At 41.7% G+C, this 27,420-nt stretch overlaps 1 protein-coding gene and 1 long non-coding RNA gene across 5 annotated transcripts; one reads left to right on the forward strand and one right to left on the reverse strand.

The window, feature by feature from the left end:
• On the forward strand, positions 1-13,292 carry LOC136674544 (FMR1-interacting protein NUFIP2-like). Of its 4 annotated transcripts, XM_066650582.1 has the most exons (5): positions 1-303; positions 416-623; positions 2,996-4,679; positions 4,828-4,860; positions 5,587-13,292. In XM_066650582.1, the coding sequence occupies exons 3-5, from the start codon at positions 3,179-3,181 to the stop codon at positions 5,637-5,639; spliced, it is 1,587 nt and encodes a 528-aa protein (XP_066506679.1). In that variant the 5' UTR covers positions 1-303; positions 416-623; positions 2,996-3,178; the 3' UTR covers positions 5,640-13,292. The 4 variants fall into 4 exon arrangements, with proteins under 4 accessions (XP_066506679.1, XP_066506678.1, XP_066506680.1 ...); XM_066650581.1 differs by lacking the exon at positions 1-303 and having other exon boundaries at positions 388-623; XM_066650583.1 differs by lacking the exon at positions 1-303 and having other exon boundaries at positions 388-582.
• LOC136674545 (uncharacterized) lies at positions 5,970-27,419 on the reverse strand. Its single transcript, XR_010796061.1, has 3 exons — positions 27,327-27,419; positions 23,272-23,325; positions 5,970-6,085 (listed from the first exon to the last, which is right to left on the reverse strand). It is a non-coding gene; the product is annotated as an uncharacterized lncRNA (long non-coding RNA).
• Position 27,420: the final 1 nt, after the last annotated feature.

Raw genomic sequence — 27,420 nt, forward strand, 5'->3', positions numbered from 1 at the left:
GTAGATAGATGCCTGTGATGTCTGATTATTTATGTGTTTTTGTTGAGATTTATTTATTTCAGAATTGAACAGGGCAGTGGCAGAGGTAAACCGGAGCAGGGAGGATTGCTTCCTATCCGAGAGGGAGGTCTTGATAAGGCACTTGAGGCATCTCAGACTAATGTAGTGCTTTATACAGCTCTTTCTCTCTGTTCTTCAGTGATGAGGACCACCACAGAGCAATAGATGGACTGCAGACTGTAAACGTGCTCCTGTGTAGTCTGTAAAGCTGAGGAATTGAATAATGAATGTAGAAACAAGGAGGTGATTTAATGTTTGTAACAGAAGGAACTGTGTTGCTGAATATTTCTGAGCTGAACCGAGTTCGGCCACACGGGGCACACCACATTAATCCAACACATTTCACCCATTACAGCTCAATGGAGGAGCAGCCCGGAGACCTTGGGGCTCAGGAAAACACTGGAAAACACAAGGAAAACACAAGGAAAACACAGAGAAAACCTCTTCAGCGCCATGGACAAGAGAAGGAAAGAGCGCGGGAGTCCCACAAGAGACATCTGAACAACAATGTCCATTTCAACTGTGAGTTCAAGCTCCAGGAAACGCAGAAGGAGAAAAAACAGGTTCGCTCCTTTAGCAGCGTTTCACTCTCCGAGCTTCTGTTACAGCCGGTCCACGGCCGCTGAATTAGCTTAATGTAGACAAAAGTTGATTCATTCGCACTGTCTGCAGTTTATCTTGTGCAGCTTTATAATACAATACATGTATTATCTTCGCACGGGCGTGGGGGTACTCGTTATCTGAGAGGAATTAAACTTGTTTACTCCGAGTGGCCGCCGTGCTGCAAATTCTTTCGTTAGCTAGCAGCCCAGATTTGACAAGCTAGCCTTTAGACAGTCTGGACTACCCGAGCAAAAATGCCATGTAGACGCTTCTCACTGTCGTGTATTTATAAAACACACGTTGTACGTGATTCATTGTGCGTTTGATACAGGTGTTTTCGTGGTTCACGGCGTTATTTCGCAGGTTAGATACTCGTTAGCCGTTAGCTGGTTGTTTAGCAACGCACCCGCGTCACCGGCTGCACTGGAATCTTCTGAAGTTCGACTCTGTTCAATGAGCCAACTGTTTTTGAATCGTCCGTTTCAGTGAATCGAACCACGGCAAATATGAATCATTTTGATTCCTGGGACCTAAAGTGGAGAATGAGTGATTAACATATTATTAAAATATTCCCAAAAATTGTTATTAATAATAACACATTTTAATCAAACGAAATCAGCTGAATTTATACAGAAATCAGATTTAGTTTTTTATGTCATTCATTTATTTGTTTGTATTTTAGTTAGCAGTGATTTGGTCTTTGACAGTAATTTAACTTGCACACCATGGTTATTTTATTTTATTTGAAAATATCTGGGGTGGAATTTAAGTGAATTAAATCCTAATTACTGTGGAAATCCTGCTAAACTACTTCAGCATATGTAAGGTACTCTAGTTAAAACAAATATGAAATGCTATACACTAAAGGAAACAACATGTTTAGACCACGAAGGACACCTAGCAATTCTGAACGATAGTCTATCATTTAAGGAGATGACGCTTTTTAAAATGTCAGCTTAATTAAGTTTATACAAACGGTGTTGCTGTGAAATGTGGCACTGTAGACCATTTTGACTGATTACAGTTGTAACTATGGAAATAAGAGTTTATAAACTATATTGAATACTTTTTATTTATTAAAAATGAAAGGTTTTAAGAATGTTTTACATAAAAGTTCCTGAACATAGAATGAGTGGGTTCAAATATGTTATAAATATGCAGCTTTTAAGAAAGACATTGTTGTCAAATATTTATCTATAGTGTGTAAAGAGTCGATATGGTGTTGAATGTGCTCGTTACAAAATAAGACTTTCAATAAACTAGGTTGTAGGTCATTTTGATGATTCATGGAACAGAACCGATTCATATGAATCGAATATGTCTCGAGTAGGACAGCTCTCGTTTCCTGCCGCCATGTTGAAGCCTAAAGTCCTATATACCGCTTTGCCGACTGGTTTCTCTCATAAATCTCAACGTATTTTTAAAACTGATTTGTAACACTCCACGGCGTATGCTTAGTGAACATTATTCGCGCCTAAGCTTGCGTTTAAGTGAAGTTTAACATTCTGTAAATGTGTAAGTCATTTGAATTCGGGGGGAATGTGAGCTAACGCAAGCAAAACCTCGCTTAGCTTAGCTTAGCTGCTCTGAGGAAACTGTCATTTCAACAACTGATACTATATAGTCACTTTTAGACCAACTATCGTTCTACAGACTTGTTTTTTTTTGTTGCTTCTTAAAGAAATATCAACGAGGGACTGGCATTTATTCACATTTAGTTCGTCAAAGCTACATTTTTTTGACACCCCCCCTAAGAGAAATAGCTGAGTTAGCTTTCATTGGGCCTTCTCCACCTATACGACCGTCTCAACGTCTGATGACCTAATTATTGAGTTAACGTTTTATAAATATACTGACACATTTTTATTTCTCGTCTCACCAAATGTATCTTAAATAAAAGCAGCATTTGAATGTTTACATCATACCAAACACCAAAACCAGAGGGAAACAGGTTTTATTAGCTATCAACTTGTTTGCCCTCTCTAAAATTTCCCCAAATAAAGGTTTATAACAGTACACATTTTCTTTTAAACACTCCCTTTCAATAAAGATTAGAATTGTTGTTTTGCCAGCAAACCTCTCGCATAAGCATTAAAGATTTTCCAGGAAGATTATATATAGTCCTGCTCTGGCTCACTGCCATGTGACTCATTGAGTCTTGGTGGACAGCATTGCATTTTGCTCTGTCATGGTGGCCTTGGATCGTTTCAAAGTTCACCTAATTTTTTCCTCCATGTGTGGTTATTTATTTTATTTCTGAGAAGTATGAAATATAATTCTTTACCCGTTAATCATTTCTACTAATTTTCTCTTTGTCCTTCTGTCTCCTCAGGCAATGGTAAACTAGATAGTATCAACTTGGGTGAGGAGAAGATACTGAGGATGACTGGACAAGTATTCCAGATCCCCTTGAAGAAAGTGAAGACAGGAATTTATTGAATGTCTGAAGCAAGGACAGTCTGCAGAGGTTACAGCAACGATAGGCAGCAAAGACATTCTGAATCCTTTTGACAATATGGATGGGAATAATAAGACCTCTGGTTTACCACATTGTGAGGTCAGACCTTTGGATGAGAAAGGTCCACTGCTGTCTCTCAATGGAGATGTGTCTTTCGGTTCTGGTTACATTACAAATGGTTACTCCACTAAGGCTGCTGCAGATGATGGTAGTGGATCAGAGAGCGGATACACTACGCCTAAAAAGCGAAGGGCTAAACGCATCAGTGTGAAAGGCTCAGAAAATGTGAGTCGGGACAAGGAGAAGGCTGTGCAGTGGGGGACTACGTCTTATTTCAAGCAGGACCTGGAGACCTTGGGCCAAGAGACTGCTGGGAAAGTGGTGAACTCTAGGCCTAATTGCACAAAGACTTGCCTTAAAACAGAGGTGCACACAGATGTTCGTCAGACAGGTGTCCAGGAGATGACCCCTGTGGGAGAGGTGCAGTGCAAAAATCCTGATAGTAGGGCCTCAGGCCCTGTTAGTAAAAAGACTGATGACAAGGTCAATAAAACCAAGCTGACCTCCTCAGTGACCTCAAAAGAGGACTCATGGACTTTGTTCAAGCCTCCCCCAGTGTTTCCAGTGGACAACAGTAGTGCTAAAATTGTGCCCAAGATCAGTTATGCAAGCAAAGTTAAGGAAAACCTCAACAAATCATTGCAGGCCAGTGCAGAGGCAGCTCTGGCTCAGGTGTCTGTAAAGATCTCCCAGGTGCCCATGTCTGCTGTAAAAACATCTGTCAACTTTGCAAATGGCCCTGTGTCTGGAGAGGCGAATGGGTGCCCCCCTGTGGGAATATTGTTCAACTCTGCTGCTAGCGCCGCACCTTCTGCCTCCTGTAATTTAGGAGAAGAGAATGTAGCATCTGCCCTGGACACCAGTTGTAGCTCCTCAGCTTGTCCCTCAGCTCCAGAGCCAAGAAAATCTAGTCTTTTTGTTTACCCTCATAAACCTTTAAATATGCAAACTGTGCTCCCTAGTGCCCGCCACGTGGACGCCCCTGATGCTCAGACAAATCAAAAAGCCCTCGGGGATATCTTCCAGAACCAGTGGGGTCTGTCCTTTATCAACGAGCCAAACGGAGGCCCAGAGGGCACAGTCTCTTCTCGACCGACTGTAAGCGCACTCAAAGTGGCCGACATCACATTTCAAGGGGAGAGCCTTCCGTTTTTCAACAAGCCAGGCCTGGATCCAACTTCTGCGGTTTCTCTCCCAGCGCCTCAGGAGGTGGAGAAAAGGACTAGTAGCCCAGATGCTGCTTTGAAAGCCTGTTCCCCTACTTGCACTGCCAGTGAGGACTCTTTGCACGCTCAGTCTGAGAGTCAGGATCAGGAGAAAGGAGAGATCAGAAGCTCAGAGGCTTCTTGTAAGGACCTGGATGCAGGGGCGTCAGTGGCTCCAGTAGTTAATGCGTTGAGTCCATCCAAGGCACAAAACTATGTAAAAGAACACCATGACGTGGCGAATAGCTGGGGACTGTTTGATCTGAGAGATGCTGTATTGTACCACACTAAAGGTAATCTTTCTTCACAAGCATTTTTTTTCTTGTGTTTGATTTCTGGAGTTTAGTTGTGTTTGAATATGTGCACAGGGTTTGAGAAACAAATAGATATTGAACATTTCTTCATGTGATGTAAAGACTAATTAGTTATTCTTTCTTGCAGAATTTGAATATCTTGTCACTCTTCGAAAGCAAGGTAGGAGGTTTTATTTTGTATTTTTCCAGTAGGTTTGTGCTGCCACTTTTGGGTATATTTCTTGTTGGGCTGGCCTCAAATATTCTGCTGTTTGTTTATTGCTTAGGTGTTTGGTTTTTAATTTTGAGATTTGGATATTTATTTTGTGGATGAATGTAGGCTATCGATAAAGGCAACACTCCACCCATATTCAGGTTCTAGAACTCTTTTAAACAAATACATACAATCCCATTCTGCTTCAGGAAACCCAGCATTTCACCTGTATTCAACCTTGTCAACAAGCCTAAAACAGCCTATACTTACAATGAAGGGTGGTAATGACACAGTTCATTTTGTAAGCTTCGTAACTCAAATTTGAGCACCTCCCAATGCTCTGATTAACTAAGGTATACACTGTGCCCTTAGTGGCACTGTGTATGAATGAGTTAGGCTTTAGATCTTAAAGTGGGTTTTGGATGTGGATTTTCTGAACAACACCACCAGTATGTTTATAACTCCAGGTTCAAAACTGCAGAAACTGCACTGTCTAACTTTCAAGTAGAGTAGGAAACCTGCTTCCCTTTTAGGAACAATGCTGGAAAAGTGAATTACACTCTGTAACTGTAGGGCAAGCCCAGGAGCAAAAATACCAAATCTTACTACTTAATCTTAGATTTACTAGTCATTTATATTGATCAGCAGTGACAGCTGTTTATTCTTTGTATTTTTTTATGACTCCCTCTCTAGATCCAAAAAGAGTGGTGTACTATGAGGAGAACCTGGATGGACCTGATCATTGAGGTGCTGAGTGCCAGTGCTTAGTTTGCTCCACCTTGGGTGCTACAGTCAGATCTGACCTGGATGCTCTCTTCTTAGAAATTGGGCCACGATTTTTTTTTCTTCCCCCAACCAGAAGAAACTGAAAGGGGAATATGGTGAGGACTGCGTTTGTGCCAGAAGGGATAATTAATGTACTCTTGAAACCTCAGATTTCTGCAGGGTTCCTTTGCAGATGACATTGCTATGAGCTGCACAGAGGCATTGGAGAACACACAAACTGATACACTATAGCATCTGAGGGACATTCTGAGCTCTACTCGTGTCACAGATGCTGGCCTTTTTGGCTCCTGGCTTGGGTCAGTTGCGAAGCTGAGAAGAAATGGAGGTGTGACGTGTACCTCCGTGTGGTCCTATGGTGGAACTATTTCTAGACCCACAGTTGATGCCTCCGTTATTTGGTTTCTTCCTGCATTCAGAACAGAACAGGTGTTTATCTGCACATTCAAATACTTCTTGAACAAATTGAAATTCTGACCTTCAAAAAAAAAAAAAAAAAAAAAAAAAAAAAAAGCCTTTTGAAATATAATCATAAGACCAGGAATAAGGGACGGCGTACGGCCAGCTGTGTCGGGTTGGTAGAGAAATGGAGTAGTCTTAACATTTTTCTGCTGGGATATGGTCCTACAGAGGCATTGCTTGACATATTGCTTTTCTTCTTTATTTTTTGAGTTCTTTTGTTTGTATACATTTTTTTCTGAAACAAAGCATAATGTAAAAGTTGATTGGCAAGTCAGAACCACTCCCTTCAAGCAAATCGAGCCCTGCAAGCTTGATGAACATTTTTAGGCTGGTTTCACAAATTTTCATGTCTCTCTCACACACACACACACACACATTTTACATATATATATATATATATATGTATACTTTTCTTTTCATCTTAAATTTTTATTTCTGCAGAAGCCCTTTACGCAGACATAACATAGTTCACAGTATTATCGTTATCAACTAACCCAGCCAGTTCAAATGGATTTTAGAAAAATATAAGGTATTTTGAGTCATTTTATGTTGGATTTCTCACATCTTTCAGCAATCTTTCAAACATTTACTTGAATTAAACAAAGCAGCAGGTTATTGATTTGCTGAGAAAACAAAAAGGAATGACCTACTGGGGAAACAATGTAACAGAAGAGTATGCATCGTTTTTCCACATGATTCCAACGCCGTACCACACTAGCCAAGTTGAATTTGACCACTTCTGACTGAAAAAAAAATTGTATTTCAACGTGAGTCCTCAACAGCTGACTGTGGTTGGAAGTGCTGTGCTTACTCTTGCTGTTACAGTAAAATTTCTTTGCACATTTTACGTTGAGTGCTACAGTATTTGCAGCTGGGCGCCGACTGAAACTGTTTGAGGTTGGAGAATGGCAATACCGGTCACTGTCAGTAAGCAGCTGATTTTGTTGAAGCCTCACCATCTACTGTGACATTACATACGCAAGGCCTTTTTTTAGAACTCTATGGTACACTGTGTCTAGAGTTATCATGGTATGCTATTAAATAACTGTTGTTTTTAATCATCTTGGCCAGACAGACCAAAGAATGGGCCTCAGTAGAGATGCTGATTTAGTCCTTTTAACCATCTCACAGGCTTGGTTTGAATAATCAACCTTTGTCGGCGAAGGGATGTGGGTCATTGTTAACCTTTTCAACCGAGTGGAGGTGTTTGGTTCATCATGTTGAGTAATAGCACTTTATGTAAACATATATTATTTTAAAAAAAAATGACTACACCTATTCAGAAACACTTAACAGGAGGAAACAAACTCCTGCTTAGAATGGCTTTGGGCTGTTGTGCTTTTAAGAAAAAAAAACCCAGAATAACTCTTTACTCAGGTAGAATTGGGGAAGCCATTACAAAGTGGAATACTTTTTTATTTTATTTTTTTTTATTTTTTTTTTTTTTCCCTTTCTCTCTCCCCACTCCGTTCCTTCACGTGGTGCAAAATGACCCTGGCTAGTGTTGTGTGGTGTTACTCTTCAGTTGTGTTCTTTCAATGACGTCCGAAGCGTCTGCTGTTTCAACACTGGTGTTAATAATCCAGGCAGAGGATTGAAATGGTGTGGGTATCTGTAACTAAAGCATAGCCTCTGAGATGCTGTCATTTGAAAGAGCATGCCCCCCCCCCCTTACTACTTTGGGCTTCATTTTATACCTTTGTACGCAATAGCAGGAACCTTTTACTGTGAAGGTTCCTCGTCTTCAGCATGTGTATTGCTTTTGCTGGACACGAGGCATAGTTCTTACTTTCTCATGGAGGGGTGTTAAAGGTTTTGACAAACAAAAAACAACATCCAGACCCCCAGTCAGCACCTCAGTGTTGGAAGCTTTTTACGAAGCTGCTTTGCCAGGCCTTTCTCCTGAAAGCAGTGGATTTTGGGTCTTTTGCATGTGATTGAGCATCATTTGAGAAGTCTTGTTTTACCCTGAATACTTGTTTTTAAAGGAGAGACTTGTGTGCTTTTATTTCTGCTGTTTTGAGTATTCCTTCTCTGAAAGGTGACTGGCTGATATTTGCCAGGTAAAGTCTGATGGAAAGCCTAATTGGATTAGATTCATGGCCTATAGATAAAGGTGTAACGATTTCAATACGTGTCAAATGAGCCAAAAATTACTCACAAAAATTCTCTCTTGATTGACACACGTACGTGTGTGTGTACACACAGTGTGGGTCATAAGTCACAGGATACCCTTTTATTTCAGAAATTAGACTATTTTAGGCTATGTCTAGAGTATGTCTGGAACATATCTGCCATATTGGACCAAGTGCAAGTTATTGCAATGGGAAGGTGGTCATGGAGCATATCAAAGAAGACCAAAATTGTCTCAGAAATTGATTGGCCCCATCCAGTTAGCAATATCTTGTGGTTTAAAAGTTATCAAAACACAAATTTCAAATTTTTGTTGTTTGTTACAGGCTTGACCAGACCCTAAATGCCCAACAGTGTTACAGGAAACAGTGTTCCCATCCCTTCTGACCGAAGATGCGGCGGAGTATTTAGGTTCTGGAAACAACTGAGTTTTGAATTTTTGCTGCATGACCACCCTCCTATTAGAAAAACTTACCATTGATTCAATATGGTGGCTTTCATGATGTCATGATCCGGACATAGCCTAAAAATAACCCTTTGCTTGGGTGACATATTCAGATATGTCATTTTTCATTTATATTTTTATATTTTAATAGAGCAGAGGTCTTCAAATCCAGACCACTATTACACTATACCTGGCCATCCATTGGTGGTAGTACCTAGAGTGTCATACTGGCCGGCCAATTTAAAATCCCAGGCTAAAACCTGGATCTGAAGACCTCTACCTTGGTTGCATCCAATCAAAGTTGAGGAGCGGAGCTTATACTACGCACTCAACTACACACATGACTGAAATATTATTTACGTTGCTTACTTTGCCTTCTTGATCTGAGCCAGACTTATATGAAGGGTGTATAATCACAGTTCTGTAGGACCAGAACATTTTAATTCCTGAAATAATAAAAATCTTCACCTGGGAACACAGTACGTAACTGCATATCTTTACACCGTTATCTATAGATAATAATATGTAACTAATAATAAGAGTATCTGCCTCTTGGTCCTGTGGGGACAATTCACAAATGAGAGACATTGGTTGCTTGAATATTGGTTGCTTTTAGTGTCTTGCGATTTTTAACACAAGTGAAGCGATGTTGTTCTTCTAGGCCTAATAGTAGCAGAACCCCTCACCAAATAAGTGCCCAAGGGCCTTTAAATTACTCCAACTGCCCACCTAACCTACAAATCTGATTAGTGTTAAAGTTCAGTGTTGTGTCGTTTTAAAGTAACTCCCATTTTCACACTGAGTAATAATCAGGACTAGATTACAGGGAAATGCTGATAATCAATAAAGCTCCCTTAAGTATATTTTTAAAGCACTTATTTCATATTTTATATAAAGATGTAGAAGCTATGGTAGACCTATTTAGCTTTGTTGTGTTAGTGGTTGAGTCTTAGTGCGGAAGTGAATGAAGCTGTGAATCGGCTTGGGGATGGGAGGTGGTTTGTTTGAATGCTGGATCCCGACCTAGTGTAAGTGTCCCCTGAATATGTGCAATGGCATTGTGATGCTTTGTTCAGGTTTGTGTAAAGGCCTATTCACTCATTTTTACAGGTGAAGAAACAGTTTAGAGTACTCATATTAATGCTGTCCTTCCCACTGAGAATAACTAGACTTTTAGGTGTACAAATAGGATTGAAGAATTGGTGTAACACTTTTTTGTACTTCAAAATTTGAACATCCTCCTACTCTTTCGTCATTAATAGTAACTGTTACGTAGTGTTAAAAATGACCTAAAATTAGTTTGAAAAAGGCAAGCGTGAAGAATTTTTTTTAAACGACTATTCATTTTTAATTCTAATCAACAGATGCTTAAAATGATAATGTTTGAATTGTGAATTACAATTATACATTACACTAAAATGTTTTCAAATTAATTTGTACAAATAATAATCAAAGCTGGTGTTGACTCGTAGGTGGGAGATGGCTCAGAATAACACGGTGACTGCTTCTTTTCTCTGGTTTTACCCCAGTGTTTTTGTGGAATGGTTAAACCCAGTGGTGTGCACCTTTTTAGTTGCAGTGATTAGAAGTGATTTATAATCGCAACTAATTCAGGAATCACATTTCCATCTACGTCCCAAATTCTGAGAGTAGAGTACAACACGTTGGGTATGATATGTATAGATTCCGCTGCGTTTAAAAAGTCACTTCCACTTTTATTTTCACGTGGAAACTCATCCTTGGTGTGAATAGGCTTTAAACCTGTTGTGTGCTGACTCTCTTTAAAGATATGCAAGGTCCCCTTGGTGGTGAAAACTCCTGTTGAGCTGACTATACAGGTGCCTGAACAAATTTTATTATTTTAGATGGTATTAATATCTTAGGATAAAAAAAAAAAAAAAAAAAAGAAAATTTATATATGATTTTATTGCTTCAGAATTAATCAGTGCCATGTATATTTTTTCCTGTCTTGTCTTTGGTGATGAGTCTTTGTTCTTTAATATTTCTTTCATTCTTTTTGTGTAATGCTGTTAATGATATCTGTGGGATTGATTTTTCTGTTTTGTCTTTCTTATGTCAACCTTGAACAGCCAGGTAACATCCGTTTTTTTTTTAACGTCGCTGTCTCTCTCCAGTGGCAGCGGTTGTAACTTAGAATTGTGTTAAACAGGTGTCGCCTAGCGTACAGGACGAACGCTGAAGGCTGAATTCCAGTCTGAGACCTTAGACAATTTAGCGCTGAGTTGTATTTCCTATATTCATGTCAGATTTAATTATTAATTTGTATGTTAATTGAGCTGGTGTCAGTTGTCGTTCGGATCGTCCTTTTATTTATTTCGGCTGCACAAACGTAGAATCTCTTAACTGCTTTATTCTAGGACACGTTAATTGGGAGATGCCAGATGTAGGTTTAGTTTGATTTCTATTTAGCTGATCTTGTTAAAAGCTTCTAATTGATTTTAAGCATTTTTATTATTATTATTATTTTTTTTGTATTTTGATTCCTCTGGCTGGTTGCCAGGACAGCTTGTTTTGTTTAGTTTAGTTGCTGTTAAATTGAGTTTACCATATACGTATAATAACAGCAGTGTTTTGACTTCAAGTCCCTTATGTTTTTATTTTGTTTATTTGTTCGGAGATGTCCCGAGTAATTTTTTATTTTATTTGTTTTGGGGGGGTGGGGGATGAGATGAGCAGCAATCTTGCTAAAGACTGGCTGAGTACCTCTTCACTAAGGGCTGACTGATAGAAAAATATAATCAGTGACCACTTTAATTATATTTACACCAAACTGAACAACCCAGTCATTTTTAGTTCAGTCATATGATGTAAAACAGGCTGTTTAAGTGTCAGACTTCAACAGATTTGTAACATTTTACCCTTAAAACTTGAACTGATCAGTTGCAAAGTACATTATTTAGTTCACCATTTTTTTGTAAACATTTTCTGAAAGCATTCATTGCTTTATTGGTGATTCATCCACAAACAATCAATCTTGAACCTATATATTTTAAGAGTTAATCGGCCAAACAATACAATACAATACTGTCAGTCAGACCCTGCTCTTTGTATTTACCAAAGGTACGCTCAATGTTTTTAGCAACATCAGAAATGCGTGGACAGATTATTTTTATTATGAACCTGAGCAAGTGAAAGCCAAACTAGTTTTGCACCAAAAACCATCCATTCGTACATTATTCATAACTGCTTCACCCAGATCAGAGTCATGGGGGGTCCAGAGCCGAAAGGCATCTTAGGTCACAGCGCACCACAATTAAAAAGAAAAATTGAATTCAGAACTTATGACTTGTACGACTCAAAAAGGAGTGAACTCTTAAAATACATGGATTAAACTTTGTGTATTTAAATCCCTCCATCTTCAAAATTGAATAGGGCTTTAAAGAAGCTGAAGCAGAACTGCGGCTACAGACGTTCGGAGACGTTCCTCTTTGTTCGTTTGGCTGTCCCTGTGTTGTAACAGTGAAATAGTTCCTAAAGAACATCCGTTCTTACTGTTTGAGCAGGTCATTTAGAGACAGGAGAGAAAAGGAACAGGCATTTAATTGTAATCATTGGGGACTTTTTTTTTTTTATCCTTGTTCAGCTTTTGGCAGAATACCTGAGGCTGGCCGTTCTTGGACTTTGGTGCATCCCTAATCCAAACAGTGAAATGTGAGGTGAAAGACACCTCTGGAACAACTAATAAGCAACTAATGAATCCCTAAAGTGCGGCTTCTAAGATTCAGAGGCTGTGTGAAATGGGGAAATGCTGGATCTGTGTGTTTGGCTCCAACTTTTGTCTTGTTGTGTTTTCTGGCTTTGGCCTCTGGTTTGTAAAAGGCTGTTAAACCTGAGAATTTCACTGTGTTTGTGTATTCTCATGCTACTCACTTCGGTCTTTCTGGGTATAATGGAAGTGTGTGTGTGTGTGTGAGAGAGAGAGAGAGTGTGTGTGTGTGAGAGAGAGAGAGATAGACAGAGGAAGACCAAAGTGGAGGATTCTCACTGTGCCACTATACACACCTGATCAGGTGGCAGTGTTGTATTGTGTAAATAACACAGTGCCATATCACACCCACTGCCAATTGTCTCTGGCTCCATTCATCTTTGCCCAGTCTCATGCTGTGTGTTGCATTGTGTGCCCATTGATACTCAGTCATTTTGCACAAACTACCAGTGGCACCGATTTGTATTTTTCGAGGCCATGGCGAGACACTGTTTTGAATTGTTTTACAGGTGAAGACAAAACACTTCAAGTCTCGAGTGTGTGCCGTAACTGAACTGGTAAAAACTTCAGCTTCCTCGATGTCACAACTGTGTCACGTTTCTGAATAACTGTTCTTTAATTTCAGACAAGCATGAAAGTGTCAGTTTCTGCTTCCATAACAATGTAACGAATTCAGACGAAATTGTGTTTTCACATTTTTCTGTCCCCATTAAACTGTTAAATTAATTTCACTGTTGAGCGTCTCCTGTGTTGACTGCAGTTAAGAACCAGAACTCACTGCCACTTTTTCTTTCATGATTCGAGAGGGTGGACTGTGGGAATAAAGCGTGACCTCCTGACCTCATTGTCCTTGAACGTTTTTAGAGCTGAATTTATACTTTAACAACAACACGTAGGCACTTTTAAGGCCACACGACACCTACATAGACCGCGTAGTGGTGATAAAAGGAACACATTCTCCGCTTTTCCACAAGTGAATACAGTTCTGGGCTCTTAATAAAATGACTATGTTTTGCTCATAATCCCACAAGGATCAAACACCACAGCAGTGTTCTCCCCCTGTCTAAACTGCACTGTTCCTTTAAATGATGAGTCGCTTGCTGTTCACCCCGACCCTGAGCGCACAGCAGTGAGGAGAGAGGAAAAGGAGCTCTGGTTTTTAGCTGTTTTCGCTCGGTTCTCTTTCTCTTTCTTCCCTGTTTTGTTTTCTCAGGTTTTATTCAGTTAAACTTTACGCTCTGCATAAACACAATGTCCAGTGTTGTGACTTGAGAAACTCAGAAGAGGGAGCGGGACAATTCTAAAGTCTGCACTGTACGTAAGAAGTAGCACAACATCTGAATGTCTTATTTAATCTAAAGTTTTCTGACGTGGACACAAACAGACTGGGTGGTCTAATTTCAAAGTTTTTGAACTGATGGGCTACAGTAATATGAAACAATAATTATTTTCATACTATATTCCCTTTAAGACTTTTCATTCTTGCACCCAGAAGTTATACTATTAGTCACCTGTATTATATATTTTATTTATATTTCATATATTTTTGCAGGGACTTGCGCCCCCTCCAGGGTGTATTCCCGTCTTGCGCCCCATGATTCCAGGTAGTCTCTGGACCCACCGCGACCCTGAACTGGATAAGGGTTACAGATAATGAATGAATGTTTTTGCGTACAGCTGTAGGCCAATAGTGGTTTTTTTTGCCCAAGGTTGCTTACCTGAACTGGGAATTGAACCAGTCTTTTGAATAGACTGATGATGGACCAATCATCCATCCATCAATATGCTGCTTCTTCCAGGGGCAAGGGGTCAAACCAATGGGCTGTAAAACAGTAGTCATCGAATACGGTAAAGTTATGTTCCCCTTCACAGACTCTTGAGGGTACTACTCAGGGGATACCTTTTTTATTTTATTTTTATTTTTTTAACTCTAAGAATGAAAAACACGATGGGAAGTTACGTTTGGGTCTTCCTTTGTGAAATGCTCTGGAAATCCAGCAGATGGCGCACTCTACTGATACATTCTATAACATGCACCCAACCTGGGCATGTTTCAGACTCTCTCTAAACGTCCTTTTCTTTCAGCATCTTCCAGGACACTGTAAACCTGCTGTTTCAGCGTGTCTTATGAAATCAAGGGTGTCTCCGTTGCTGCAGTCTGGAAGTTGTTCCACTAGATTTTAGAACCGCCCTGAGAGTGCTTGATATCGTTCGGCCACAAGAACGCCAGGGAAATCAGGATGCACAGCAAAATATAGTCCAGCTCTGTCCAAACCTAGTGAAACTCCAGAGAAGGCACAACCTTCTAGGCAACGCTTTACACTGGGCACTGTGACCTTAGGAACCTAGAAACAGCTGGAGCTGCTACAGTGCTTTTCTGTGCAGACTATACACATTGTGTGTGTGTGAGGGACATCATTGGAATTAGTTTTTATAGACTTGGAACTTATAAGTAAAGCTTTTTTGTGTGACATTTGTAATTCAAAACTAGAAACTGTGACAGTGACTGTCTGTGAGGAGTGTGGTGTGTTCTCCCTGTGTCTGCGTGGGTTTCCTCCGGGTGACTGTCTGTGAGGAGTGTGGTGTGTTCTCCCTGTGTCTGCGTGGGTTTCCTCCGGGTGACTGTCTGTGAGGAGTGTGGTGTGTTCTCCCTGTGTCTGCGTGGGTTTCCTCCGGGTGACTGTCTGTGAGGAGTGTGGTGTGTTCTCCCTGTGTCTGCGTGGGTTTCCTCCGGGTGACTGTCTGTTAGGAGTGTGGTGTGTTCTCCCTGTGTCTGCGTGGGTTTCCTCCGGGTGACTGTCTGTGAGGAGTGTGGTGTGTTCTCCCTGTGTCTGCGTGGGTTTCCTCCGGGTGACTGTCTGTGAGGAGTGTGGTGTGTTCTTCCTGTGTCTGCGTGGGTTTCCTCCGGGTGACTGTCTGTGAGGAGTGTGGTGTGTTCTCTCTGTGTCTGCGTGGGTTTCCTCCCACAGTCCAAAAACACACGTCGGTAGGTGGATTGGTGACTCAAAAGTGTCCGAAGATGTTTCCTTACCATTTGTTGCTCTCTATTCGGTTTGCACTGGAAACCGGTCTAATGTGTTTACATAGCACCAGTGTCTGTAAATGAGTAAAATAACAAACTCTCTCAGTGCAGTATGCTAGGCTTTCTCTCTCTCTCTCTCTCCTCAGCTCATGGCAGAGGCATCTGGAGTATGTTTAAACAATGGAAAAAAAAACCATACGTTGAAAAGCATGTACTAAGGTGAGGATATTGCTCTATTCCTGCTCAATATGTGGGTAATATTGACTTATTCTTGTTGTTTCAGATCACTTAAGGTGGAAATGTCCCCAAATTCTGGAGATGGCTAACCACATTACCGAATGTGCTACTACACTAAACAACTTCAGTTACAAATGAGTTACAAACAACAGTTGTTCAGCAGAGCTTCTGAATGTAAACAACCGCTATCCACACTATTGAAGACGTTCCCTTTAATACGCTATGTTTGCGAACACTAACATGGAAATCACCACCTTTAAATTGTCAAAACCAAAACACACACATCTCTGAACACTATCTTTCCCAAGAACAAATCAAATTTGCAGCACCTTTTTTTCTTAACTTACAACGAATGCAGTGATGAATAAATGACCCTCATGTGCCATTTTCAAGTGACGTATTTTTCTGTTGAATAAAATGAAAGTCGTCATTTTTAATATTACGCAACAGTTACCAATTCTACGTTACAATATAGACACTTCAAAATGTGTTTGTACACCAAGTACATTATGTAACTGGTCATTCCCGTAAGTAACCGGAGGACGAATCACTTAAGCCCAGTCTGGATCGCTCACTGTTCCGAAGCGTTCTTTCCACCTCGACTATTCATGCTGCCTGCAGTTTTTAAAAAGCCTGAATTAGACGGCTCAGTGGAACGGCCTCTCGGAGATCATATGTAATAGTCTGAAATAGCAGAGGAACAGATGGGCTCTGGTTACTCTATTTTTAGAGGCTGATGCAAGGCACTCTCGCTGCTGATAGAAGGCTGAGGAAGTGCACGGCTCAGACCCTGATCTTGGCCTTTTGTTGTCTGGGTTTTCAAACCCCATCGACTGCATTTTGGTTGTTGGCCGGATTTTAAAAAAAAGGAAAGAGAACAAAAGCCGTTTGATGAGTGCCTCTCCACGGAGCAAGTTCTGCTCTTACCCTCTTAATAAACCAAACAGAAAAGGGCTTTAAATTCTCTGAAAGGTGCAGAGTGGCCACTTAGGTTTGTCCCCTGAAGCTCTGAGCGAGAGCCTAAATCATTACCTCTCCCACTTCTAATAATCCTTGATGCTTTATGCAGGTAAAGGTTTGTTTTATTATTTTCTTTCATGTTCATTTTCCTTTGTCTTTTTAATCTTCAAATCAATGGACACCTGCTCGTCCAATGTTTCTTCTGAAATAAGGGCTGTCAGCAGGGGGTCTGACCCCACATTCGCAGCTCTAACACTTTCTACTCTTCTGAGAAAGCTTTGGAGTAGGTGTTGGAACATGTCTGTGAGGATTCGACTGCATTCAGCCTCTCAAAGGTTAGTGGGGTCAGGTACTGATATTGGATGTTCGATTCTGGCTCTCAGACACCACTCAAACTCCTCTCAGAGATCCAGGGTGGAGCGCCATCACCCCAGAGTACAGATACTCATTGCACATGTGATTGTATTTAAGGGTCTACCTTTACAGCAGTCCTGAGGCTGAACGAATTCTGGTTCAAAAGGCTGAAACGAAACCAAAGACAACATCGAGGAGCTGGAGGCACCAGGTACCAAAAAGTCTACATCTTTTGATACATCAAAATCTGAAATGAAATAGTGAATAAAGTCTCTCAGCTCTTATTTTGAAATGAAATCTTGTGGCTATAAAGTACATGCCCAGTATAAAGTACAGTTTCAGGTCTTAAAGAAACGTCTATGACTTGCTTTGCTCAAAATACCACAAGGCTCAAACCCCACAGCAACATTCTCCCTACTGTCTTCACAGCTTTGTTCCTTTAAATGATAATGAGCCACTCGCTGTTCACCCCTACCACGAGCGCACAGCCGTTTTCACTCAGTGCTCTTGTTGTGTCTGTTTTGCTCGGTTTAACCTCGCATTTGCGCTCTCACATAACAGTGGGTCCAGCGCTGTGATTGGAGAGACTCAGGCGAGGGGCGTCTCAGCGTTCTACGTAAACAGCAGCACGAAATCAGAACAACTTGTTTTATTCATTCATTCATTATCTGTAACCCTTATCCAGTTCAGGGTCGCGGTGGGTCCAGAGCCTACCTGGAATCATTGGGCGCAAGGCGGGAATACACCCTGGAGGGGGCGCCAGTCCTTCACAGGGCAACACACACACTCACACACATTCACTCGCACCTACGGACACTTTTGAGTCGCCAATCCACCTACCAACGTGTGTTTTTGGACTGTGGGAGGAAACCCACTCAGACACAGGGAGAACACACCACACTTCTCACAGATAGTCACCCGGAGGAAACCCACGCAGACACAGGGAGAACACACCAACTCCTCACAGACAGTCACCCGGAGCGGGAATCGAACCCACAACCTCCAGGGTCTTATTTCACGGTGTGTGGGGTGGTTTATTTAACCTTAATGCACTGAACCATTGATTTATTCATGATACGTCCACACAAAGTGTATGGAGTTGTGGATAAACTTTGAGAGTTTGAAAGCCTTAAGCCTATGTCAGAGTAAAATATTTTAGCCTCCACTGTACATGTCTATTACTGTCTGAATATAATTTGAACGTGTAAACTTCCTGAACATCAGGCCTTTTAAACACCTTCAATCGAGTGCTGCTCCCGTGTTCCCATTTCACACTCTTTTCTACAGATCAACTGCTTCAGACAGTGTTTCATTAGTTTCATTGACTTGGCAGCACGTTGCAGACACAGGCAGCAATCCAATATCTTGTAGCAGCATTGATTGTTTTCGCAACAAATCTGGCTTATTATGTACTTCTTACTTTCATCAGATGTAGCGTACTTGGCATTTTTCACCACTAGGTGCCAGTCAAGTAGAAGGGTTTGCTAAGAAATAACAATCCTGAGACACTCGTCTTCTTCAGAACAGCTTTGAAATGTGATCCACATGTAAGATTCATATGTCTTCATTGAGGCTTTCGGCGGCGGGAAATTCCACTTAACCCCACGTGGAAGGGAAATGAATAGGGGGAAAAAGCTCATACTGACAGATCATTAAATATATTTCCATAAAGACCAGTGTTGGGGTAATTTACGTGCTTTGTGCTACCGTTAATTGCCCCATGTTCTAACAAGTCGATTCTTTCCTCTAGGTCCTGCCTTTAACCCAGTGCATGTCCATGGGGCACTGTAAATTTGATATTTCGGGAGACTTTCAGCTACTCAGATGTTGTCATTTGATAATCAGATGTTTACAGCACACCTCCAACATTTCTGGGACGTTTGCCAGCTTTGAGATCTGTTTATGAGGTGTATATAAATAAATCTTTAAATGTTTCTGAGTAATGTATATTTGTTATTGAAAATTCAGATATTCCTTACTCTTTTGTCATGGTAACTGTTGTTTAGTATTAAAATGACAATTGGCATTTAATTCAATAAATAAATGAGAGGGTTAGCTCTGTTTAAACAAACACTAACTTCAATATGACGACCTTTAAATTGTTTAATTGAACCAATATTTGTTTAAAAAAATAAATATTTTATATATATAAACACAAAAACCCAGTTAGACAGAGTAGACTCTGCTGGTTTTTGGACTAAAATCATGTGTATCATTATGGCTCTTTAAGGGTCCTAGTAATGAAACAGTATAGAACCCTGAACAATTTTTTAACCTTTTACATGATTAAATGTGGGCGGCACGGTGGCGCAACAGGTTAGTGTCGCAGTCACACAGCTCCTGGGACCTGGAGGTTGTGGGTTCGATTCTTGCTCCGGGTAACTGTCTGTGAGGAGTGTGGTGTGTTCTCCCTGTGTCTGCGTGGGTTTCCTCCAGGTGACTGTCTGTGAGGAGTGTGGTGTGTTCTCCCTGTGTCTGCGTGGGTTTCCTCCGGGTGACTGTCTGTGAGGAGTGTTGTGTGTTCTCCCTGTGTCTGTGTGGGTTTACTCCGGGTGACTGTCTGTGAGGAGTGTGATGTGTTCTCCCTGTGTCCACGTCGGTTTCCTCCGGGTGACTGTCTGTGAGGAGTGTGGTGTGTTCTCCCTGTGTCTGCGTGGGTTTCCTCCGGGTGCTCCGGTTTCCTCCCACAGTCCAAAAACACACGTTGGTAGGTGGTTTTGTGACTCAAAAGTGTCCGTAGGTGTGAATGTGTGTGTGTGTGTGTGTCTGTGTTGCCCTGTGAAGGACTGGCGCCCCCTCCAGGGTGTATTCCTGCCTTGCGCCCAATGATTGCAGGTAGGCTCTGGACCCACCGCGACCCTGAACTGGATAAGGGTTTCAGAGAATGAATGAATGATTAAATGTGTCTTTGCACCATGAAAGTGTTCTTAGTTGATGGTTCTATATAGCACCTTTTAGAAGAGGGTTCTTCTATTGTTACAATATCGTTCCAATAAAAGAACACTTTTTGGTGCCATATAGAACCCATTAATCATGCAAAAATTTCTTTGAGGGTTCTATATAGAACCATTTGCTTTACTAAAGAACCCTTGTAGAACCATCTTTTTAGAAGTGTGTACTCTACGGGTACGTTATTCTTCTTAAGGAACAAAGACTGTAAGTGAACCTTTAAAGGTAACGCAGTTGTGTTCCCTAAAGATACATTACATTCTCATCTCCAGAAGGAGAGGGGGATATTTGTTAGATTTGATTATAGAGCTGTGTCAAATAAAGGAGTTTAATATAAGTCCTGGAGGTAGGTATATAAAATAAATATTAAAAAACATAAACTTAAAAAAAAATCTACAATTAATACTGAATATGGTTCAATTATTTTCCCTAATTAAAGGTACTGGATATGTTCCCTTGAGGGTACCACCACAGGGACTGTTTTTCTGAGAGTGTAAGTTAAGCCTAATTTAAGCGTGGCTGGCCCATGTGGGGGAACCACCCTTTGGTGCATAAACTGCTTCACTGAGATTCTAATAGTTGAACTTCATAGGAAACACTGTTAGATGCTCAGGCTGGGTTCACAGAGTTCACGAAGAGTGCGTTTTAAAACTGCATTCAGTTCAACACAGCAGTCAACGGCCTGTCCATGAGGTTTCCTTTCCACCTTTTCTCCACGTCATGACCTTCCCGTTTCTGGAAAACTATCACAGATAAGATTTAGAATTAAAAGAAGACGGGTACAAACATTTTTAAAGATTTTTTTAGGAATCACCTGCGTTGCACTTTAATGCTTATGTAAACCTCTCTTGATAAAGCAGCTGTGGGTGCTCGCTGGTGGCTGTGATGACTTTAATTAATGGCGTGCAGCATTAAGGAAATGAGAAAAAACACCACACACACACACACACACAGATATTCAGAGGCCAGGTCTATGAAGTGCCTCATCCCCGACCCTCAGTGATTAATGAAGTCACACTTAGTCATCCTCATTATCTCAGCTTCTGATAAAAAAGCAACGCTGCAGACGAACCAGCTGCATACAGAGGAACTCTCTCAGGACGTTTAAGGTTAAGCTGAGAGCATTAGAGCACAGACACAACCCGGCTATAGTGCCAGCTAAGACTGACTGATGATCATGTTCCGCGTCTATATATTTTTGGCCGTAACGGAGGCATATTTCTTCTTCTCTTCCACATGGGAACACAGTTCTGGGTCTTAATAAAACATCTGTGACCTGCTTTGGTCAAAACATCCCAAAGATCAAACCCCACAGCAGGGTTTTCCACCTGTCTGTTCAGAATGACCAGTCTCTGCGCCTGTTCCTTTAAATGATAACGAGCCACTCGCTGTTCATCCCAACCCCGAGTGCACAGCAGTGAGGAGCGAGGAGCTCTGGTTTTTAGTTGTATTCGCTCAATTCTCTTTTTCCTCCGTTCTCTGTTTTTACTGTTTGTTTTGGTCTGTTTAACCTCGTCTTTGCGCTCTCACATAAACACCGGTCCAATGCAGTGATTGGAGAGGCTCAGCAGAGGGGGAAGGACAATCCTAAAGAAACATCATCAAATCAGAATGGGTTATTTTTGTCCCTCATGTTTACAGACTTTCAGACCACAGTCTCACAGTGTGTGGGTTGGTGGACCCCAGATCCCCAAATGAATGTGCACAGGAACTGAACATGGGATTTTTATTTCTTCATAACAACTGCTCTTTAAGGAACAGTGCCATGATTGTGAGTGTTGTACTGGCAATGAGTTTGAAGTAGATACAGCGGCTTTGCTAGTATTCCTTAGGAATCCCTCAACTCCTTTGATAAAGAGCCCTACTTACAAAACGCTGCGTAATAACACAGCACGGTGTGAACTTTTTCATTCGCTGTTTCCAATTTTATTGTCACGGCCTGCGAAACATTTACTCACAGCAGTAAATGAGAGATGCTTGGCTTTGTGGTTTTGCTACTGTTCCTTTGGAAATGCTCAAGGCCTTTAATACACAAGGCCTATGCTTTCATACCTACGCCACTGAGAAAGAGTCATCGCTTAGACTTGTGCCAATTTGCCCTGATTTTACTGCCGTTATGAGCTCAGACCGTGTCCGTTCCTGATGACGCCAGTCACTTTGCAGGAAGCAGTCGTGTAGTCACAGCTTCAAGTGTGGACAAATTTGGCCATTTGGATCCAGACCGTTGGCCTAGTGTCACAGAGACCTCTTTTTCACGCTACACGACACAAGTGCCGTGACCAAACTCTGCACTCGGTGACGTGGAGGAATGCGGCAGGTGTGTGGAAACAAGTGGAAAATAAACTGAGAGACTCAGCCACGGTGGGACGTCAAGAGGCAGCAATAAAACTGAGCGTGAATAATCTATTCTGCCCGACACGTACACATCAACCATAACATTAAATTCACCTCGTTTTTACACTCACTTTTCACAAAGGAGTCCGTTGTAGTATTACGATTACAGAGAAATGTAGTCCACTTCTTGCATACTGTGTTAGCCCCCTTTCACCCTTTTTTTAAAGTGTCAGGACCTCCACAGGACCACCACAGACCAGGTATCATCTGGGCGGTGGATCTATATCATCTGATATGTTAGTGTGTGTTCCCCACTGTATGTTTTTAAACACTGTCCAGTCACTGTCCACTCTGTTAGACACACCTACCTCGTTGGTCCACCTTGTAGATGTAAGGTCAGAGGCGGTCTGCACAGTTTGAGTCGGTCGTCGTGTAGTGCTTCATCAGTTAACATAGGACGCTGCCCACAGGATGCTGTTAGGTGGATATTCTCAGTCCAGCAGAGACACTGAAGGGTTTAAACACTCTAGCAGCACTGCTGTGTCTGATCCAGTGCAGTGCAGTGCTGAGAATGATCCACTACCTAAATAATAGGCTTCTTTTTCGTGGGGGTAAAGATATACCGACCAATAGATGGACTAATTGTAGAGTACCACCAACTAAACCACTTTTTTTTAAATCTGAAGACCAAAAGCAGCAATAAATGCAAATGGTGGTCCTGGGAAATGCTGTAAAATGGGGTGTTATATTTAGAAGTGGAAGCTTGTGTGTGGAGACCCTTTTCTGACATCTCTATCTTTATGAGTATCTTTGTCTGTCAGTGTATGTTTTATGTTTGTGAGACTACTTTGTGCTTTGCGTGGACGTCCATACATCACCTGCTCTTCCTCCTTGTTACTGTGACAGCGCTGAATCCCTGAAGTGTCCCTGAAGCTGGTGTAGTGTGTGTGTGTGGGGGGGGGGGGTACTCACTTCTCCGTATCAGCTTGACCTTCTAATGGAGGCGACGTGCACATTCTCTGCAGCCTGTAATAGAAAATACATTAAAGCGTCATCCGGACGGCTTCATTTCTCCCGCAAACACTTTCTCCTCGTCCTATTAGGCCACGTTTCCTCGTCTCAATATTTAAAGGAAGTGGGGGCGACATCTGAAACAAACTTCAAAGAAGAAAAAAAGAAACACACATTTGCGATAGGGAGGAATGCGCTGGTAGATTTATGTACGCGTAAAAGGCCGCGTATTGATCTGTTGGAGGCGTCGAACAGATGTAGGGCATTAAAAATTAAACCCTCCTTTAAATACTTTATCCGTTCATTAATCAAACACAGATGCCACTGTGACTGCGAGGCACATTCCGGCGAAATGTGGGCCTGCCACAATGTAATGGGACGGCGCTTCGTTTTTTCTTTTTTAACAAGAGGGATTCTGTCTCTTACAGTCAGATGTGATAAAGGGTCCCATCACGTATTTTTTTCTAACTCACCAGCTGCTATATTTTCTATATGCATCCCTGAACTGAGAAGTGGAGTTCTATTTTCCCTACCATAAGCTCCCAGCCATGAGTCACGTATTGGATATGGTTCCCAATGTCAATGTTGGATCAGTACACCCCCCAACACCCCATCAATATCCACAGCTACTTTATAAATAGCAGCCCATTGCCGAACTCTGAATAGCTTTATGCTATGCGTTCCAATTGCCGAGCGCTGGGTTGATTGCATTAATATGCGCTGAAGAGCGAGCTGATATATTATTATTTCGCCGCTGAAAAGAGATCTCAGCTGGTGACCGTGAGGAAGAGCACGGCTCGTGCGGCGCTGAAGGTTGAGCTGCATTTCAAACACTAAACACGGCCGGCTCATCACACTCACACACACGAAACGAGAGAACCATGGATACTCCGTAAACATCTCATTCAAGCGTATCCTTCTTTTTTATATTTATTTATTTATTTTTTGTTTAACTATTTCAATGATTTGTAGTAGCTGTGATATACATTAGCACAATACCCCACCTGATGTAATTTGTCCTCACTTTATGAATTGGTTGAGAGCCACCTCCAGGCCATAATTAATCGCTGCCATTATGTGTGGTTTTCTGTGCGTGTTTTTAAATGGGTGAGCTTCCAAAACAGGTACAAACAGGTTTTTACAACTACTCTAAAGTGTTTAAAGAACCATAGCATAACGTAATAGAAGGTGGCACAGTGCCGCAGCAGGTAGTGTTGCTGTCACACAGCTCCAGTGTCTGTGAGGAGTTTGGTGTGTTCTCCCTGTGGCCATGTGGGTTTCCTCCGGGTGCTCCGGATTCCTCCCACGGTCCGAAAACACATGTTGGTAGGTGGATTGGCGACTTAAAGGTGTCCATAGGTGTGAGTGTGTCGTCCTGTGAAGGACTGGTGCCCCCTCCAGGGAAGAGAATTTAGAGAAGTTACACAATGTTCAGAACACTGGTAAAGTACCAAACACATTAAGGTTCACACCGTTGCTTGCGGACGTGCCCTAAGCCTTTGTGAGTGTCGAATGGTGCATCTGCATCGTTCTTCAACTACAAGTCAAACCTCTAGGAATGAATCTCAAACATCGCCCTCTACACTATGTAGTACACAGTGTAATGGTGTAGTATCATTAGTTTTATGGTCTTTGATGTGCATTATTTAGGACTATGTAAAGAGTATTTTTTTTAAATTGGAGGTTTCTGTATTTCTATTACGTTCCACATTTTTATTCGTTCTGTGACATCCACACCAACGTCTGAGGAAATCTCTGGCTGTCTGCAGACTCCGAAGTGTGGAGACGCAGAGTGCATATGTCTGGACTTCCTCTGTACAACCTGATTCATTTTCTTCTGACTGCGGGCCAATCACAGTCATTGTGGTCTGCGCTGACATGACACACTTTCACTACTGGGGATGTGCGGTTTAGCCTAGGGCTCACATCTACCTGGGATATATGCCATGCTTTTGGCATAAGTTAGATGCAGAAACATAAATTGAAAAACAGCCGCAGGTGAGAGTCATTGTCAATGGGCAGAGCCTGGTTCAGTCCAGACTTTCAGGAAGGAAAAACAAGGATCTAATGGATCTAAATCTTTGGATACCTTCCTTGAAGATTATTTAGCACCACTGATGTTTCAGTTTGTGAAAATTATACAAAACTAAAATAAATTTGCACATATTTGAAGTTTATCTTTATAAAATATTGTTTCCTTTTAGGGCGGCACGGTGGCGCAGCAGGACTTGGAGGTTGTGGGTTCGATTCCCGCTCCGGGTGACTGTGAGGAGTGTGGTGTGTTCTCTCTGTGTCTGTGTGGGTTTCCTCCGGGTGACTGTCTGTGAGGAGTGTGGTGTGTTCTCTCTGTATCTGTGTGGGTTTCCTCCGGGTGACTGTCTGTGAGGAGTGTGGTGTGTTCTCCCCGTGTGTTTCCTCTGGGTGACTGTCTGTGAGGAGTGTGGTGTGTTCTCTCTGTATCTGTGTGGGTTTCCTCCGGGTGCTCCGATTTCCTCCCACAGTCCAAAAACACACATTGGTAGGTAGATTGGCGACTCAAAAGTGTCTGTAGGTGTGAATGTGTGTGAGTGTGTGTGTGTTGCCCTGTGAAGGACTGGCGCCCACTTCCAGGGTGTGTTCCCGCCTTGCGCCCAATGATTCCAGGTAGGCTTTGGACCCACCGCGACCCTGAACTGGATAAGGGTTACAGATAATGAATGTTTCCTTTTATAAACAGATCATAATTTTAAACCTCACAGGCCATTTCCAAAGACCTAGAGTTGGCCTAAGTCTAGGCTAAGAAGAATTTCTATGCTGATTCACCATTTTCACTCCAATCTGTATAATAAAATAAACTATACCTAATCCATGTCTACTAAAACAGACGTATAGGTTTGAAGAGAAAAAGAAATGCTTATCCTTAAAGATTTCAGTACAGCAGGTAGTAGGTATTTTGCCATGTCTCATAGGCAGTGCAGTGAACACATCCTTCTCTGCTCTGTGACTGCTGAAAGAGCCGCTCTGGTTGGTTAGAAATTATTGCATTTTGAATATTTGAAAGTAGGATTACATATTAAAAACCAACACATGACACTCTTGCCCTTTCTACGCAAGGGATGCACAGATTAACCTCCCTCAAACATGGCAGACCAGGTCAATGAATGCAGCCGCTGACATTTTTACACCAAACAGTTCACTTTGGATTGTTTGCAACATTTAAAACCTGGGACAGGGAAAAGGGGAGAGAGTGGGAGCATTAGCAAAGTGTCATGGCAGTGACTAGCACAGATTTGGCCTAAGATCAGTGGCAGAACTGAGTGGTAACTAGTTACATTTACAAACTGTAATCCACCTGCTGCAACTTTCCCACCCTTTTCTTCAATGATCATGACCCCTACTATGGATCATTTTCAGTGCTGTAGTGACACTTACATGGTGATGATGTGTTAGTGTGTGTTATGCTGGTATGATTGGATCAGACACAGCAGTGCTGATGGAGTTTTTAATTCTTGCAGTGTTACCTCTGGACACCAACCAAAACTATCCAGACACCAGTATCTTATGGGTGAAGTCCTTTGTTCTTTGGGCCAACAAGGTAGGTGTGTAATAAAGTGGACAGTGACTAGACACTGTTTAAAAACTCCAGCAGCACTGCTTTGTCTGATCCAGTTGTATCAACACAACAAACACTAACACACCTCCAGCTGAGGATGTTCTAACCATTGAAGAACAAGGTGAAACTTGCTAGATGTTCCAAGAATTTCTGCTGCAGTTCTGTTTGTTACTGCTACATTTGTACTTTCACTCATTTCTGTCTTGTTGTTGCTAAAAGTAACCATACTTTCACTTGTGCAAGGATTTAGTATATATTTCACACCTCTGCTGAAGGTTTGGGGAATTGAAAGGTCCGTGGTTAGTGACTAACAAAGTGAAAGTGAACTTTTCATCACTGTTGAGGCCTCTGACATATTCAGTATATGTTCAATGGTGCCAATTTAATGCTTGTCTCTTTTGAGCAACCATTAAAGTATACTTACATTAGTCAAGGATGTGATGCCGTGGGTTGCCAAGGAGGTATATTTTCTCTCTCTTTCTCGCTCCGGCAAACCTCATCCTCCCCCTCATACTCGT

This window comes from Hoplias malabaricus, chromosome 18 (assembly GCF_029633855.1).
Source record: "Hoplias malabaricus isolate fHopMal1 chromosome 18, fHopMal1.hap1, whole genome shotgun sequence".
NCBI classification, from domain to species: domain Eukaryota; kingdom Metazoa; phylum Chordata; class Actinopteri; order Characiformes; family Erythrinidae; genus Hoplias; species Hoplias malabaricus.